The sequence below is a fragment of the Pinus tabuliformis genome, chromosome 2_1, assembly GCF_031772625.1.
Source record: "Pinus tabuliformis cultivar Carrire ecotype Pingquan chromosome 2_1, CPIR1, whole genome shotgun sequence".
Lineage (NCBI taxonomy): Eukaryota > Viridiplantae > Streptophyta > Pinopsida > Pinales > Pinaceae > Pinus > Pinus tabuliformis.
Genome location: NC_142299.1, coordinates 725168389 through 725187887, shown reverse-complemented (window position 1 = coordinate 725187887; position 19499 = coordinate 725168389). Strand labels below are relative to the sequence as shown.

Below are 19499 nucleotides of genomic sequence, written 5' to 3'. Positions count from 1 at the left end.
AGGAGTTGGTACCCATATCTCCATAGACCACTCCAAGTGTTTGGAATGCCAAGTCGAGCGTCCGTCGTAATGAAAGGTCCTTATCATGGCCCTTATGAACACCGGGCACGTCCATGGCCTCCACATCAAAGGAATCCACTCACTTGGTCTTCAGAACGAGCCCATGCCTCATTTTGTGTCATGTCTGATCATCGTCAACAAACCACCTTGGGGATTACCCTTCCATTTCACTGCCATCAACCGACCTGGACTCTGATGACAACAAAGACATTGAGCCCTCACTGATCCCATCCCTGTCTTTCTCATCCTAGACATTGATATGATAATGGGGTTGACAATGACAAGAATGATACACAAAAGAGAAATCAATAAAAACTTAGGAGAATCCCCACAACTATTTATAAAAAAAGCACAAGTTTATCATCCAAAGAAGCAATTTCTGCATTCAAAGACCACAATCCTCAATCTCATAATTTTGTCATCCATAGAAACAACTCCTACATTCAAATCCCATAATCCAGAAAAAGAAAGAGCTCAATCTCTTCGACCCACATCGTAACATCGTATCCCACATCCAGATTTCCATTGAAATCTTGAAAATCCTCATACCCAAATGATTTTTTGCAGTGACTTCTATGAATACATTACCATCCTTCGATCAGAGCGTTTTTGTTAAAGAAGAAACATATTATATATCTTCAAGGAGAAACATATAATGGTAATGCAAAGTTCTAAAAGGTATGTGATCCTTAGGCTTATTGGAGAGTATATAAAAAATTTCACACCTTTTTATGAGATATGGGAGGAAAACATGTTAAAGATTTTTAATAAATATAAAATTTCCAAAATGATGCTAGTTACGTGTGATTCTTTTTTCATTGTTTGTGATTATGAAAAATGAAACTCAATGTTTTTTCATTAGTGCACACATATTTCATTATATAATTGCATATAGAAAAATCATTCCAGAGCCGATAACAATAAAAGTGAAGAATTTATGGTCCAACGTTATATTTAAGGGAGATGTTTAAGGATGACGTTTGAATTTTGTTTTTCATTTTAAGACATTTGGAGCAAATATTAGGAAGGACTTTGAGAGAGGATTGTCCTTGATTTTCGAAAATGGAGTTGTTCCTTTCCAGCCATATGCCCCAAGTGACCATCAAAGGGAGAGCTCATAAGTTTTTTGGATGTTTTCTTTATAGCCATTTTTTTACACATATCCATAGAGTCCCCATGCCATTGATGTGAATTACTTGTTCGGTTTTTTTTAACCAAAATTTTTAACCAAACAAGAAAAATTAAAAAAATGCCTCAAGATCAAAGACTGAAACAAAGACCTATTGACATACCTTTTAAAGTATGGAAAGAACTTGTAAAATCATATGAGAAGTTGGATGCACAAAGAAAAGTCGGCAATGAGAGCATTCAGGTATTGAATTTTTCATTAAACATTATTTAGAATGTATTAATACTTATAAGTATCTTAGACATGTATTTGTGTGAAAATAAATTGAATTGGTTTATGTTTAAGGACAAGGCATCCAAGGCGAGGTTAACCAAGACAAAAGTCACTCATCGTAGTGGCCAGAAAGGTTTAAAAGCACTGATAACAACCTTTGTAAGTATATTAAACATGTGATATTTTTTTAATAAATTTTGTACTAGAAGAAAGTCATTGTTATCTAATTTCTCCCTATTTACTAATTGATAGGAACTAAAATATGGAAGACCTCCAAATCATTTGGAAAAGGAGGTGCTGCAGCAAAAGAGATGGGTTGAATTTGTTGTTTGGATGGACTCTATGGTATGTAATCTTAGTTGGATTTCCAATATACTTTTAAACCATATTTTCATTTTATTTTTTAGTACTATTAGATATTATATCTTACCTCATTTTATGGTTAACATTGTATAACAAAAACATGCGTTGTGTTATGTAATTAATACTAACATGTAATATTGATTTTTTTTGTCAGAATGCTATAGGTAATGATTGCCAAGACGATGATCCAAATTATGTTCAACATATATCAGGAGATGATGAGGATGAGGATGAGGATGATGGTGGTGAAGGAGGAGATGATGATGATAGTTGCGGTGTTGGTGATGATGTGGATCAGAGTAATGAGGATGGTCAAGATGATCATGAGGATGATCTTGGTGGTGGTAGCTAGGCATGCACATGCATTGTTTTTTATGAAGAAATTATTGTGTAGAATGACATTGTTATGTTTAGATGGGTGTTGTGAATTTACCCTATATCAATGAGACATTTTGATTTTGTAATCATACGATGAGTTTGATTTATGTATGTTGTTAATTTATCGTAGAATAACGATATTCATGAAATATTTTGATTTGTTAATCATATTTGAATTTTACTTGTTTTGATTAAAAATAATACTGATTTTATTAGTATTATGTTGCTATTTTATACATGTTTTGAAAATTGTTAATGACACATTGTTATTTTTTTGGATGGATGTTGTCAATTTCTCTTAAATTTCTTTACAAATGATTTTGAATTGTGATATCTGCTTTAATGATATTTAGAAACTATCATATATTTCACTATGAATCTATAAAGGGGGTCATATATGTAAAGAAAAATATACTCTATATAAGAAGTCAAATTCGGATGTAACCATGGATGCAAAATTGAAAGTAAAATTGGGTGTTAAACTAGGAATTAATACAAAATGCAAACAATTGACATACAAAGTGTTTTAAATTAGAAGTGAAAAATTGTGCAATAGTTGACACAAAGAAGGGAACAAAACATGGCATACAAAAGGATATCAAATTGGGCAAAAACAAGGACACATAAATGGGCACCAAATTAGATGCAAAAAAAGACAACAACTAGATGTAAAATAAGATGCAAAGTTGAGCGTTAAAAAGAAGCAAAAAACGTTACAAATTAATATGCCAAATGATGATGCAAATAATGGTGTAAATTTGGGATGCAAACTTGGGTGCAAAAAAGGAAAAAAAAAGATGTAAGAAAAGACATAAAACAAGATGCAAAATGGGGCTGAAAAAAGGTGAAACCAAGGACGCCATATTGGATGTAAAAAATGATTCCTAATCACATGCAAATTTAGGCTCGAACTCAGACACAAAATTATATGCAAATGTGGACACAAAATGAGGCAAAAAAAGATGCAAATTTGGATGGTGAAAACGATGTAAAACTAGACACCAAAAAAATGCAAAATTGGATGAAAAAGTCGGTGTAAATAATGGTGCAACATTGGACACAAGTAGACACAAAAAAATGGTGCAAAAAGGGGCATAAAATAGCTTAAAATTGGATGCAAAACTTGGTGCAAAAACAAATACAAAAGTAGACGTAAAAAATGGCTCTAAATTGAATGTACCATTAGACACAAAATAAGATGCAAAGGTGGACACAACACATGACTCAACATAAGATGCAAATATAAATGCAAATTTGGATGCTCAAAATGATGTAACATTAGATGCAAGAGATGGTGTTAAAAATGATGCAAAATTGGATGAAACAAATGACGCAAAATATGGTGCAAAATGAGATGGGAAAAATGGAGACAAATCAAACATAAATGTGGATATAAAAAATGGTCCAAAAAAAGATGCAAAAATGGGCACAAAAATGGATGCAAAATTTGGTGCTAAATCAAATTCAATACATGGTGCAAAGATAGGCACCAAAGCTGGTGCAAAAATAGAAGCAAAAACTAGTGTAAGACTAGATACAAAACTTGGCGTAAGACTAGATGCAAAAACTGACACAAAATGGATGCATAAAAAGACGTTAAATTGGATTCAAAATACAGTGTAAACTTGATGCAAATGATGGTGCAAAAATGGAAGCAAAGAATGACACAAAATAGGAAGCAAAAGAGAATGAAAAATAGATGCAAAAAATGACACAAAACTAGAAGCAAAACCTGTCATAAAATAAGATGCAAATCTTGGTTCAAAATTTGACGCAAAAAATGATGCATAGTTTGGTGTAAAAAATGATGCAAAATCTAGCGTGAAAAAGGATGCAAAATCAGGTGCAAAAAAGGACGCTTTAAAAATTGTACAATAGAGCCAGATTTAGCGCCAGGTTGCTCATCACAATTACAAAAAAAATGCACTAAAATCTGGCGCTAAATCTGGCGCAAATCGCTGGTTTTGTTGTAGTGTTTACATGATACGAGTTAACCACCTTATTTATTACTATAGCCCATCCCATTATTACATTATTCCCTTGGGTACCTCCCTTTGTACCCCATATTATTCCCTTGGGTACCTCCCTTTGTACCTCCATGTTTATTAGTGGGCCCACTCCTTCACCTTTGACCTCATTTTTTACATTTTTTAGTTTTTCCGTCCTTTGTTTCATTTGATATTTTTGAATTTGTAAATCTTTCTACCCTATTTTGCTCCTTTTCTTCTTTTTTTTTTAATTTGTAAATGTTCTACACTCGTTGCTCATTCATTAGTTTATATAACATTAATTTGTGATAGTTTATTGGTTTCTCATGGTGCATAAAATTGGTTTTTCTTGTTTTTCACACAATGGAGTGTTCTTTTTGCTAAAATCTTGAGATCCACCCATTGGCACGTTTTTCTTTCCATTTTCCAATAAATTAGGCACATTTATTTTAGTTTTGGGGCATTTTTCCTTGCCTTGAGCCTTCAACTCATCTTGGGAACCATTTCTCCCCTTGGGGACTTTTAATCCACTTTTTTGTACATTTTCATTATTGTTCATGGAGCTCTTATGCCTTCATTTGAAGTTTTTCTCCCCCCTTTTGTTTTACATGTTTTTGTAGTTTACTTGGTCATCCATTGTCCCTCCACTTTGCTTCATTGTTTTATTTTGTAGTTTCAGGAGTGAAGGAATGGTGTGGGGACCTCCATGGATTTCATCATAACAAATTTTCACAACGCTCCATATTCTCCACCATTTACATAAGGTCATGTCCATTATTTGTTTCCTTAACGAAGAGAACCCTTTATTTATGGAGGTTGAATTAGGGTTCTTACCCTCATTTCTTGCTTGTGGTTTGAAACCTAGCATCCTTGCACCATGCTAATGCTCCTATCATGCACCATCTCTTTCTTGCAAATTTCATTTTAATCCTCTTCTTTCCTTCTCCTTCTCTTGTCCCTAGCCTTCATCCACCATTTACTACAGGTCATCTCCATTCTCTGTTTCCATAATAGAGAGAACACTTTATTTATGGGGGTTCAATTAGGGTTTCTCACCCTCATCCCCTTGTTTTTCATTTGAAACTTCATCATTCACTTTCTCATATTTCCTTTTTCGTCCCTTGGTCTTAGCATCCTTGCACCATTTCTATGCTCCTATTACCCCCTCCCTACTTTAGGTTTCATCTCCTCTTGCCTACCCATCTACTTCATTCACTTTATCACATTTCATTTTCCATCTCTTTGCCTTTTTTTTAATGTCTTGGAGGTTGGAGCAACATGGAATGAGAAGAATACATTTCCATCAAGCATCCTAGAAAAGAGGAATAATGCATTACAAGTTGGGGCATCCACAATCTTCAATTGTAAGGGAACTTTATGGTTACCCTCTCTTTGTTCTTCTTTATCTTAAATATAGGGTTTTATTTATACTATTTTACTTTTCATACCATATAATTTTACTTTATTTGCAATATTGTGGAGTTTGGGGAGACTCACCATTGTTTTCCCTCTCCATGACAAACACAAGTGCACAATAGGTCCCTAGCCCTTTTGTTTATTTTATTCATTGTGTGTCGATGTTTGGGTTACTTACTACTTGTTACAAGCTATATTCTTGTCCAACTCATAGCCAACCCTCTCTTCCTTACTCATAGCTTAGTCATTTTTATTTTTCAAATGGAAATCAATGAAATTGTAGGATACATGGACATCTATCTCACTAGAGACAATGGGTTGAATAATCAATTTTTTTTTTGGGAAAATATCAATCTTTTAATTTCATGCACTAGTCCAAACAAGCTAAAGGAACCATTTTCTTTTCTTTTGTAATGGCACGTGGAAAGAATATGAAGCATGAAGCTAACCCAAGCATAAATCTATCAATCTAGATTAACAAGCCCTCTCTTCTTGATATATATTTTCTCTTTCCCATGCTTAGTCTTAGATCTTATAGGACTCAAAGTAGCTCTTAGTAATTTCACTCATTTGAGGTGTGACAAGAAATTTGGCTCCTAAAATATTTGTTACTTTTATGGTTTGGGTGACTTGACCATGGCCCAACACCAAGTCCCAAGCTAGTTCATACCTTTGATGGTTTCTTGTAGTTTTAACCCACAATTCATGAGTTGTATTTACATTTCTATAGAGAGGATCCCTTCTTCCCCCACTTCTTTGAGTGCAAGTATTTTTTTCCCTACCTCCCTCCTCTTGCCCTTCCTAGTTCCTTCACTCTCCCTTTTCATCTTTGGCTCCCTCTTTATCTCCTAGATAGGATTTTTCCATGAACTCTCATCTATCTCCCCTAGCCTCCCTTGATCCTCTCTCAAGTATATGGTGAATTATCTTGGAAAATAGTCCCTATTGTTCCTTGTCTTTTGAGAGCTCTCTCTCTCCCAGACCTCTGTTAGGTGGTCCGCATTTCATGTGGCAACCCCATTCTTGTAGTTAGCATTGTCATTGCCTAAATAATTTTCATGGGTTGCTTCAACCTTTTATTTTTTTTTATCTATTCCCTTTTTTTGATCCCTTAGAACTTATGATGTAGGTTTTACTACGAGCCCTCTCTTGGCCTTGCCCCTTCAAGTGCTCTTTCTTTCCCCTTCAATTTCTATCTTTTTAGCCTTGTCACTTTTGCAAGTGAACGCTTTGCTACATCCTATTTTCCCTCTTAATTTTCTTTATTTTACACATCTTTTGGGGAATGGATCAACTTGGTAGCCTTATGAGTCCTTTTTATTGTAGTGGTGCACAGTTCTCTCATGAATCTTCTACAAGTGATCTTGCATTATCCTATCAATAGCTATCTTACATCTTGAATATGCGTTGATTTTTCTTGGAATTTAGTCCCTATTGTTCCTCAACTTTTGGGGAATATGTCTCCCCATACCTCCCTTAGGTGGTCCACATTTCTTGTGGTGTCCCTCTTTTTGTAGTTTGGCATTGCCACTGCCTAAATAACTTTTGTGGGACTGTCCCACCTTTGTTTTTTTCTCTATTCCTTTATCTTGATCTCATGGACCCTACGATGTAGTTTTCACTACAATCATTCTCTTTGTCTTTCCCTTTCAAGTTCTTTTTCTTTCTCCTTGAATTGCTCCCATCTTAATTTTTTCACATTTGCAAGTCAGCCCTTTGTTAGAACCTATTATTCCCTCTTTTTTTAATTTATTTTACAAGTATTTTGGGTAATGGTTCAACTTGGTAGCCTTGTTTTATTATAGTGGTGCACTTTTCTCTCAAGAATCTCATACAAGTGATCTTGCATTCTTCTCTTATCAATAGATATTTTACATCTTCACTCAATCATGATGCTCCATAAGGCATATTTTTTTTGCACTAATCACATTTGTCTATTTAATTTTTTCTTTGTTTACTTCATAGGTTCATTAACTAATGTAATGTCTTGGCATTCTCCTTCAACCCTTCTCATTCTAAACAAGCACACTACCTTCATGGAGGTATAGTAGAGAAATCCTCTCTCCTCTTCAGTTTCTCCAATTATCAAGGTTCTTTGTTGATTCCTTCATATTGTAGTGGTGTACCAATGGTTAATAAATTTTTTATAGGAGGATTTGTTTCTTCTCGCCATTCCAAATTGCCTTCATCCACTCCTCCTCACTACATTTTAGTTTATCCTTTTGGTTTTCCCTTTCTAGCAATATATTCTTAACCTGCATACCTTCACAATGCACCACACTCCAACTAACCATAGCTATAGAATCATTATATGCCTTACCTTTGAGCATTTTTCATAGTTAGCCCCCTTTCAGTATCTTTGTCTTGCTCTCCCTTTATGATTTTCATAGCCTTTCCCACAACCTACTTTGTTTCCATAGGCAACGAACATGGCCATGTTTATAATCTTTTTCACTATTGTATCCTACATTTTCTTAGCAAGTAGCCCCATCCATAAGTCATTTCCCTCTAACATAGATAGTGTGTTCATAGTCCATGGCTATCAAACCCTACTTTGGTGCTAACACTGATCTGATTAGTTGGGTTGCTAAGGTCCTGGCAACCTGTTAGATAAGCACACATAGGGTGGGGGGGGCATTATCACCTTGGCCCAAGCCCCCGCTGTTTAGACTGAGCAACCTACTAAATGGTCAAGGGAGGAGTCCCAAATATTACCCCAAACAATCCCAAATAAGATCAGTGCCTTAATGGGGTCACTTGGAGTGGAGGTGTTAATCTGTTGAAAACCGTCTAGTTGTTACGAATGTTACTGTACAACAAAAAACTAAAAGGGGATTTAGCATAACCAAAATATAAAAGATATAGATTGTAGCCAGTCAATTTTGATATATAGAAATTACTCTAACCAAATATGTAATTATTTTTCAGTTTAGGCAACAATTTAGAGAGTTATAGATCAGAATAGTTTGTTTCTCTATAAATTACATTATAAAGTCTGCATAAAAACACATGGTCAATGACCTGTTAATTCCACAAAAACCATCCTACAAGTCCTTTAACACTTCCAAAGTTTATGTCTAGGGGTGGAAAGGTATGAGGATCAAATTTGAGGCCTATGAGGTCTCTCCTCAACCTAAAACAACTAAAAAATGTCAATTTCCAACAAGCTAGAAATTCTTTTTAAAATTATGGGTGAAACTCTCTTGGGCCAAATGCCCAAGAATTTTTAGACTTTTAATTATACCTTTAAACTACTTGGAAATTGCATGAAATTTACTATAAAATGATTAATGATGATGGAATTAGGTGTAATATAGTAAATAAATAGGTTTATGGAACATATGACTTACTTGGAATGCTAAAACCCTTTATTTTATCGCAAATCCCATAAGCTACAACAACTAATTTCTTGTATTTTCAAGATAATTTAACTATATATGAGCATAAAATATGCACAAAATGTTGTTTGTACATATCCTTGGTTAGATCTATCAATTTTACCAATTTTCCACAAGGAAACGCTTGCTAAATAAAATAGACAATGAAAAATCAGCAAGCTAATTAATCCTAAATAAGTGCTGAAAATAAATAATTTTGAAGCTTTTTAAAAAAAAGTGGTTGTTGAGTTTTATCCACGTGCCTTACATACCTCATCTTTGTGGGAGCGTGAAATTAATATTTTCTTAATTTGATATTTTTTTGTGACTCAAAGGAGTCGGTTTTCTCTTGAAAAGAATTCACCCCTACTCTTGACTTAATTCCCTTACTAATTTTCGAATTCACTTAGGAACAACCCCTATGAATATGACATCTTTGGTCTTCACATATGTTGATATTTCATGATTTTCTAGATTGATAATTACTTCCAATGATTTCTTCATTAATTTATCTTGTATCACATTCATCATTAAGCAATTACACATAGAAAATATCAACTGTAAAACAATAATGATAGTGGGATCAAGAAGAGACAACCAAACACAAGAGACACAAAAATTTATTGTAGGAAAACCATAACCAGGGAAAAACCCAACAACCTTTTCTTAGAGAAATTTGTTCAATTCAATGTTGATTTTGGGTAGCATTGGATGTGTTCTAGCCTTGCAATTTGGTGGAGAGGCTAAGGCACATGAGATCTCCAAGACCCAGAAATCGTTTGGAGAAAGTCCACCAAGATGATGAATTATTAAAATAATTAATATTTTTAATAGGTTCCTAAGTCTAAACTTAGGAAAATAAAAATATTAATGAGTATTAATAAAGATAAGGGTGAGAAGCTTTTAAGAGATGAGGATCAAGTTTGTTTTAATCTTGGCCATTGATTAGAGACTTAATCTCAGTCGTTGATTCATCAACAAGAAAAGTATAAGAGAAGACTTGAGGATCAATTGGAGACACACTAGAAGATACTCAGTATCCCAAGGAAAATTGATTCTCAGAGAGAAGGAGATTGATTTTAGAGGGAGAGTTGCAGGGTGGAGGAAGAAGAGAGCATCAACAGTAGTCAGTGACTGAGGAGGAGGTGACATAGGGGTATTGAGAGACAGTGCACAGGGAGATGCAGTCTCGGGGAGACGCAACTCTCATGCAGGCTGACACAGAGGGACACAAAACCAATTAGAGTGACGCAAAGGTGACGTTGAAGTGGGTGAAGGGTCTTCAGGGTGTCAGAAAGTTTCTAGGGGAAAGTCTCAGGTGTTTTCTCTCAGTTTCTCTGTAAAATCATTCCTTGTAAAGCGATTGTTGTCAAACATTAATAAAACTCTCATTTGTTGCACTAGTTTTCCCACATTGGGTTTTTCTGGGGACAATTGTCCAAAAACAACTATGTTGATGTGATTGGTTCTTGTGCATATATTTTTCTCTGTGTAATTATGTGATAACTGCAGTAGAATTTATTTTAATGTTTGTTGAAGGGATTTTGTAAATAACTTATTGTGAATAATAAGTAGGTGAAATAAATCAGTTGATGCAGTAGAATTTCGGGTATCAGAGCAGAGATCCGACAACAGGAGAGAAGAATTGGTTATGGGTCAGGAGCATGATGCAAAGGTGTCAACTCAAAGGGACTCATGCAAATTTCCACAAGAAAGCTCGAGGGACATGGATCACGATCATTCTATGTTAGCTTCCAAATTGGAAGAAGAAGTCGATTGCCTAGAAATCTCTATCTCCTCTGAGGTTTGGTATATAGATAGTGGAGCTCCCTGGCATATGACAAGAATTCAAGAATGTTTTTCAAATTATCAGGAAGAAAGAACGAATTTTCAGATCACCATGAGAAATAAGGCAAAGTGTACCCCCATAGGAAAAGGCAAAAGAAGTCGCTTGCCTAGCAAGCTCTGCCTCCTTTAAGGTTACGTATATAGATAGTGGAGTTTCCTGGCATATGATAGGAATTCAAGAATTTTTTTCAAATTATTAGGAAGAAAGAATGAATTTTTAGATCACCATGGGAAATAAGGGAAAGTGTACCCCCGTAGGAATAGGTACTGTAGTCTTTCAAACCGAAGCAGAAGAGCGGCTTCAAGCAACTAATGTGTTGCATGTGCTAGGATTGGGGATGAACTTACTCTCTGTATCTCAACTTCAAAACAAGGGCTATGATGTTTTGTTCATTAAGGAGAAAGTATATGTCAAACACCTGAGTTGGAAAAGGAAGGCCCAGGTTGGAATCAGAAGTAACAAGTTGTATAGATTACAGCTAGAATCTCCGATGACACTAATAGGAAACAATGGAGATAAAGATTTGAATGAACTATGGCATAGGAGGATGGGACACTTACACCATGGGGCTCTGAGAATTCTCAGGAAAACAGTATCATGAGTTCCAGAATTAAGTACCGAACAAGATGATGTATGCAGAGGGTGCGCTCTAGGCATGTATTGCAAAGCAGCGTTTTCGAGAAGTAGCAATAGCGATCAAAGTGTTCTAGGATTGATACACTCAGACATTTGCAGACCTATGTCCACAAAAACTCTTAGTGGTGCCGAATATTTCATCACCTTCATTGATGACCATTCTAGGAAGACTTGGATCTACTTTCTGAAAACCAAGGATGAGGTTGTTGTTCGATTCAAAGAGTTCAAGGGTCTAGTAGAGAATTTGACATGAAAGAAGATAAAAGTGTTGTGCTCAGACTAAGGTGGAGTACGTTGACAAGGAATTCACAAATTTTTTTGCTAGGGAAGGCATCATAAGGGAGTGGATAACTCCCTACAATCCAGAGCAGAATGGAGTAGCAGAAAGGAAAAATAGGACTATTGTGGAAGCAACTAGGGAAATGTTGTATGATCAGAATATGCCCAAATTCTTGTGGGCAAAAGCATGAAACACGATAGTTTATGTCCAGAACAGGACTCCACATAGGGCATTGGGCAAAATCACTTTAGAAAGGGTCTTCACTAGGAAGACACCTGAAGTCAATCATTTCAGGATATTTGGGAGTTTGGCGTATTGTCGTATACCCAAAGAAAAGAGAAAGAAATTAGATCAAACTACTAAGAAAGGATATCTTGTGGGATATAGAAAGAATACTAAGGAATATAGAGTATATCTTCCAGGAAATAGGAAAGTAGTAGTTCGGCGGGATGTAAAGTTCATGGAGAACAGATCCTTAAGGAAATCCCAAAAAATGCCTTCCAAGGAGCAGCGAAAAGATGATCCGTTGGTCCAACCACTTCGACTAGTAGAAACTAGTACCAGCAATTCCCCTAAAGGAAAAGCTTCAGAACAGGACGAAACTTAGGAAGAGGAAGAGCAGATAGATGTACCCACTACCAGTGGAAGAATGATCTTGGAATTCTGAAAGATTCTACGGGATGCAGAGGACTTCATTGGTGTACCCAGGAATGATAAAAGGGAGCGAAGACAGCTAGACAGACACCAGGCCCTAGTAGCTCAGGTTGGGGAACCCTTTAGTTTTCAGGGTCGTTTAACATCAAGTATGGGTAGATGTTATGGTGGAGGAATACAGTTCTATAATAGTCAATGATGTTTGGGAAGTAGTACCTAGGCCTCAAGATAGGTCAGTGGTAGGTTCGAGATGGATCTACAAAGTCAAATATGCTGGAGACGATAGTGTGGAGAAATACAAAGGCAGGTTTGTGGCTAAGGGGTATGGTGAGAAGGAAGGGATAGACTACAAAGAAACGTTCACCCCAGTATCCAGGTATACTTCTATTAGAACCGTGATATCCCTTGCAGCACAGATGGGGTGGGAGATTCACCAGATGCATGTCAAGACGACATTCTTGAACGGGGTGATAGAAGAATAAGTATACATTGAACGACCATAGGGTTTTGAGACACATGAGAAGAAATATCACGTATGCAGATTAAAGAAATCCTTATATGGGCTTAAATAGGCACCTAGAGCATGGTACGGTCATATTGATGGCTACTTGCAGAAGATGGGGTTCATCAAGAGTGACAGATCCTAATCTCTACTATCTTGCCGTAGAGAATGAGGATCTAATCTTGGTGTTATATGTGGATGATCTTTTCCTCACAAGATCATCCAAGCTCATCAAAGACTGTAAGAAGAACCTAGCCATAGAATTCAACATGAATGATTTGCGATAGATGCATTATTTCTTGGGGTTGGAAGTTTGGCATTAGAAGGGTGAGATCTTCCTTGGACAAGGGAGATATGCTACAGAGATCTTGAAGAGATTCAAGATGCAGGACTATAGACCTATGGCTACTCCATTGATCACCAACTAGAAGAAGATTAATGCATTAGAAGATAAAGATGTTGATCCCACCCTGTACAAGCAACTTATAGGGTCCCTGATGTATCTGGTCAACACCAGGCTAGACATTTGTTACGCTGTCAACACCCTCAGTCAGTTCATGGTGGAACCAAAGAGGACGTATTTTGCAGAAGCCAAACATGTTCTCAGGTATATACAAGGAATAGTTGAGCATGGACTATTGTACACCGAAGGTAATGATATCGGGCTGAGTGGGTTCACTGATGCTGATTGGGCTAGAAGTTCAGTAGATCGGAAAAGTACAACTAGGTAATGTTTCAACATTGGATCAGGAATGACCTCCTGGTGTAGCAAGAAACAGAAATCTGTGGCTCTGAGCTTAGCTGAAGCCAGATATATGGCAGCTAGCACAGCGTCATGTGAAGCCATATGGCTTAGGAAATTGCTTGTGAATCTATTTAGGAGAAGGATGGAAGCGACTAGGATTTTGTGTGATAATCAAAATTGTATCAAGCTCTCTAAAAATCCATTATTTCATGATCGTTCGAAGCACATCGATATCAGGTGTCACTTTGTCAGAGACTGTGTCCAACAAGGGGCAGTACAGTTGAGGTACGCTCCTACAGGAGAACAAGTAGCAGACATCCTCACCAAGGCTCTAAGAAGATCAAAGTTTGTTTATTTCAGGGAGAAGATGGGGATGGTGAAGAATCCATTTCAGTAGGTAGAAATGGATAAGTATCGGGATTTGCAGTGCAACAGTTAGTAGTGGCAGTGCTATGGGAAACATGACGCAACGCGTTGAGAGGGAGCTGCAGTACATATGTAGTAGTGGCAGTGGAAGTGTCATGGGCAGCAGTACAGGAAGCAGCAGTGCAGTGGATGTGGGGCAGTAGGCCAAGCATCAACATAGAGGAATGATGCGAAGGATCAGTGTGATGCTTCTATGGTGAAGCATCGCTAGAACACATTCCTCGCTAAGAGGGAGTGTTGATTTTGGGTAGCATCAGATGTGCTATAGCCTTGAAATTTGGTGGAGAGGCTAAGCCACATGAGATATCAAAGACCCAGAAATCGTTTGGAGAAATTCCACCCGAATGAGGAGTTATTAAAATAATTAATATTTTTAATAGATTCCTAAGTATAAACTTAGGAAAATAAAAATATTAATGGGTATTAATAAAGATAAGGGTGAGAAGGTTCTAAAAGATGAGGATCAAGTCTGTTTTAATCTTATCAGTTGATTAGAGACTTAATCTCGGTCATTGATTCATCAACAGGAAAATTATAAGATAAGACTTGAGGATCATTTGGAGACACACTGGCAGATACTTAGTATCCCAAGGAAAATCGATTCTTAAAGAGAAGGAGATCGATTTCAGAGGGAGAGTTGTAGGGTGGAGGAAGAGGAGGGCATCAGCACCAGTCAGTGACTGAGGAGGTGACACAGGGGTATTGAGAGGCAACACAGAGGGAGACACAGCTCTCACGCACACTGACATAGAGGGACGCAAAACCAATCAGAGTGACACAAAGGTGACGCTGAAGTGGGAGAAGGGTCTCCAAGGTGTCAAAAAGTTTCCAGGGGAAAGTCTCAGGTGTTTTCTCTCAGTTTCTCTGTAAAATAATTCCTTGTAAAGCGATTGTTGCTGAAGATTAATAAAACCCTCATTTGTTGCACCAGTTTTCCCACATTGGGTTTTTCTGAGGACAATTGTCCAAAAAAACTATTGATGTGATTGGTTCTTGTGCATGTATTTTTCTTTGTATAATTATTTGATAACTGCAATAGAATTCATTTTAATGTTGGAGGAAGGGATCTCATAAATAACTTGTTGTGAAGAATAAGTAGGTGAAATAAATCAGTTGCTGCAATAGAATTTCAGGTTAGAAATTTTCACATTCAACAAGAGATATAATCTGAGTTTTATAGAATAACTTGGAAATTCCTTGGGCTATACCAACCATTCATCCATGATAATAGTCACAAAGATCTTGGCCCTACCCTTTTTGTCAAATAGAAGATATAGGGTTTCCTTCTAACTAGGCCTCCTTCAAGCAAAACCTTATTCCTTCAAATCTACCTCAAGACAAACACAAATTCTTCCTTAATCTCCCATATATTCGCCCTTCAAGTCTACCTCATATTTGTCTTCTTCTTCTGCCCTAGATTCGTCCTCTTATTCTCACATGTGTGAATAGAGACAACAGGAGATGATCATCCGAATTTTGTGTCCTTTGAGGAGGAATTCAAGTGTCTTTATATAGTGAACTAATGAGCCTGAATAGGTGTGTCCTTTGGGGTTGGACAACTTGAACTATATGGAGCTGACTTGTATTTTTGGAGGGGAAACTTCAAAAGTTAAATTTCTTTCTTTTGGGCAGACTTGAATGCCGACCGAAGCTACAATAAAATCAACACTCCGTCTTAGCTAGGTATTTATTCATTTTGACTTCTTCAGATGATATATTGTTGGTTTTTTTTTATCCCAAGAAAGGGTTGAATGAGCTAACTATGTTGATGAATCCATCCACCTCATGTTCTATACTGGAACTACATGGAAAGCATCCTGCATTAGCATCATGCAAAGGAATCTAATCACCCACTAGGCATATCCCCTTTGCAAAGGATTTAGTTGCTCTCAAACCACTTGTCCATTGGTTGGTCAAGCACCCCCTAACATAAGACTAGTACTTGTTTCACCAATCCACCAAGTCGTCACTTGGAATCAGGAACCTCCTGACACATGGTAAAACCTTGGGCCCATTTACCATTCCCACGTGTCTCCATATTCTATTGAATGGAAAATCACTTTCCCAATGGTATAGGAACTAACTCAACCCACTAGCCAAGTAAACCTTGGCAATATGGTCAGTTAACCCTTGACCGGGGGAGCACTCCTGATCCAGGTAGATATTGGTGTCCACCCACCTATTCCACCTAGACCCTCCAGTCAGTTTCATTTGTTTCCTTGTTCATTTCTACATTTACTATTTTTAGCAGTTTCTCGGGTCTTGAACCTTTGGAGCAGTTTTGACCCCCTAAATGATGTTTTTCTGGGCTCCACAGCACGCCCATAGATTTAGGCATGGGCATATAGCGAAACCTGTAGTACTCAGAGAGACCTTTCCAACAAGGTATCGTACACGCCAAACGGAGATAATATGACCAAGTTATGACCTTGGGAAGTTGGCTGCCCAACTAACCCCAATGAGGCCCACAAACTCTTGGTGTTACATCTCCTTGGGTTAGGGTTTTGGTTGTTTAGGGTTTTCTCATGTTTTCCAATAATAAATAGGCCCTTGAGCCTCATTGTAACACAGTTCAAAGGCATGTAGCCGCCACATCTCTTCTCAGAGATAAGCTACCATCGCCCGAGCTATCTTATTTCCATTTTGTTTGTAAGCATAGTTTAGTATTTTTCTATTAATGAAATGACATGTTTTTCTACTACATCTCTGTGTTTGTGATTATATATGTAAGTTGTTGTGTCCCTGTTTAAGTTCGGGATCAGTGGTATCAGGACGGTCTTCTCTTTCTCTGTTTTTCTTTGCATGTCCCCAACGAGGTCAGGGTATAAGGATTTAGGGCTTGATCTGGTTGAACCATTACAAGATCAACCTCACAAAACCCGACGACCTCCCATGGCAGAAGAAAAGAAAGACGAGGGGGTAGGATATCCTTTCAAAATGTTGCTCGAGGAAGCTCTCGAGCGACAGAGGGATGCGATGATGGATAACTTTGCCCAGATCCTTCGACGACTACCCACAGGCGATGCATCTTCATCCAGTAGCCACTCTGGAGGTGCCACTCCTTTTAAGGTACAAGTTAACTTCAATATTCCCATATGAAGGATTGATAGATGTGGACGCTGTAGATAAATGATTAAATCTATTGGAAGGATATTTTTTAGTTCATGACTTTTCCAATCGGGAAAATATTACCTTTGCACTTCTTAAAGCCACCCCACACGTCAAGGATTAGTGGGAAACCTACTATGAACAAAAGGACGAGAGTGAACCCTCATTGTTTTCAGCTGTACCCACTTGGAATTCTTTCCGAGACGCCATCAGGGAACAATATTACCTTGTCAGAAGCTATGAAGGCAAATACATAAAGTTGACCACGCTACCACAGGGAAGGGACCAAGATGTGCCAAAGTTCACAAATACTTTCCATACCCTTCTTACGAAGCTGGGTATCAAGGATACTAAGCAGAATTTGGTGCTCAAGTATCGCGATTGTCTACACAAGTACATCCAAGACGATATGGAGTTCCTGGACATTTCCTCGCCCATCACGGCGTATCAGTATGCGGTTAAGATTGAGCAGAAGTTTAAACAGAAGAAGCGGGACTTTGCATCTGTAAATCCAAAGCAAGGAAAAGGCTCCCCCAAACCACAGAACAAAGGACCAAGCCAAGGCGGTGCTACCCAGGATAGCTCGCGGAAGTCGCAAGTAAAGAACAACACCCCGAAGACGAAGAAGGACATGGGAAAATGGTGTGAGTTCCATAAGGGCTCCACTCATAATACAAGTGAGTGTCGAGCCAAGCAGTCACTGGTGGCTGAGCCGAAGGCTTCCAAAATAAACGCAGGTTCTGACTCTAAATCAGAGCTCGATAAAGGAACTGACAAAGGGAAGCATATCATTGATGCAGAGCCCAGTGTCATCGTGGCCACCACCAAGATCTAGAAGATTGAGCATAAAGATCTGGAGGAGGGGGAAGCCTCTTCCATTCATATATGTGGGTGAAGGGTTCGCCACTGTAGTTCATTGTCGATAGTGGGAGCCAAAATAAGCTCATTTCAGTAGAGGTCGTGAAGCGGTTGGGCCTAAATACTATAGCACATCCACAACCATACACCATCGGGTGGCTTCACCAAGGACAAGATCTTTGTGTCAGCCAGTAGTACCGCCTTCCCTACAACATCAAGCCCTTCACGGATGAGCTATTGTGTGACGTTACTCTTCTTGAAGTTTGTGATGTATTGTTAGAACAACCATACTTGTGAAAGCGACATGTTGTATATGAGTCTAGACCTCGCTTTGTGATTATTACTATGGTTAACAAGTTGTACATGATATCGGAGGTACCCCAGCCAACCGCCATCTCTTTCATCATTGCAAAGCAATGCAATAAGATCATTACTTAGACTAGGAAATTTGTTTTCCTTATGATTCGCCCCCAGGGCAAGAAGAAGGTTGTGGCCACGTCTTCCAGGAAAGGCTCCTCGGCATAGTAGTAGTAGATGGACAAGGTCGTGGAGGAGTATAGGGATATTTTCGCCTCAGCCATAGGGGTACCTCTGCAGTGTTAGGTCAACCACCCCATCGATCTGACCCCGGGCACATTGTTGCGTAATGGACTGATCTATCGACGCTCTATTTTGGAGAACGATGAGATCAAGAGTCAGATTCAGGAGCTATTGCAGAAAGGGCACATCAGGCCAAGCTCATCACCTTGTGGGACCCCGATTGTGTTGGTATAGAAGAAGGATGGGACTTGGAGGCTTTGTATTGACTATCAGGCATTGAACAAGAACACTGTCTGGAATGGGCACCCAATCCCGCAGATTGATGACCTTCTGGACCAGCTCAAGGGGGTCCAATATTTAAGCAAGATTGATTGAATTCAAGTTATCACCACGTGCCTATCGAACGCTTCGATGTGTAGAAGACTGCCTTCAAATCCAAGGAGGGCCTTTTCAAATGATTGGTCATGTCGTTCGAATTGACGAATGCCCTTGAAACCTTCATGAGATTGATGGACGACATCTTGCTACCCTTCACCAATGCATTCGTGGTGGTGTATGTTATCACCCCAAAAAACTCTCCTAGGTTGTATCTCATAGATGCTCGGGAACATTACAAACTCAAAAAAAATGTTGGAAATAGGTGGATGAATGGAAGGAATGATGCATATTCAAGCCAGATAACCACTTCTACTATGCTTAACCCCAGACATGGGTGAACACCCCCAGACTACAAGGCTTTAGACCACCAATTACTCATAGTTTGAGGAATAAGTGAACATGGAGAATATTGATCACACTAGCAGATGCACAAGACCATGTGATGGCCAGCTGCAACTAGTAAAGAGGTCTGCAAATCTATTTCCTAATGCACAGACAAGATGACATCTCTCTGGCATTAAAACAACAGAAACCTGCAT

At 38.1% G+C, this 19499-nt stretch overlaps 1 protein-coding gene across 1 annotated transcript; it reads left to right on the top strand.

The window, feature by feature from the left end:
- The first annotated feature begins 743 nt into the window (after nt 1-743).
- LOC149202638 (uncharacterized) lies at nt 744-2336 on the top strand. The gene is made up of 4 exons (XM_089400019.1): nt 744-1432; nt 1535-1621; nt 1715-1807; nt 1980-2336. Exons 1-4 carry the CDS (start codon nt 1310-1312, stop codon nt 2175-2177), a joined length of 501 nt encoding a protein of 166 aa, XP_089256145.1. The 5' UTR covers nt 744-1309; the 3' UTR covers nt 2178-2336.
- Nucleotides 2337-19499: the final 17163 nt, after the last annotated feature.

Excerpts from the sequence above, each read along its gene's own strand:
- LOC149202638 (XM_089400019.1), top strand. The coding sequence starts at position 1,310 with ATGCCTCAAGATCAAAGACTGAAACAAAGACCTATTGACATACCTTTT. Across the intron at positions 1,433-1,534 it reads TCGGCAATGAGAGCATTCAG|GACAAGGCATCCAAGGCGAG; the intron begins GTATTGAATTTT and ends TTTATGTTTAAG. Across the intron at positions 1,808-1,979 it reads TTGTTTGGATGGACTCTATG|AATGCTATAGGTAATGATTG; the intron begins GTATGTAATCTT and ends TTTTTTTGTCAG.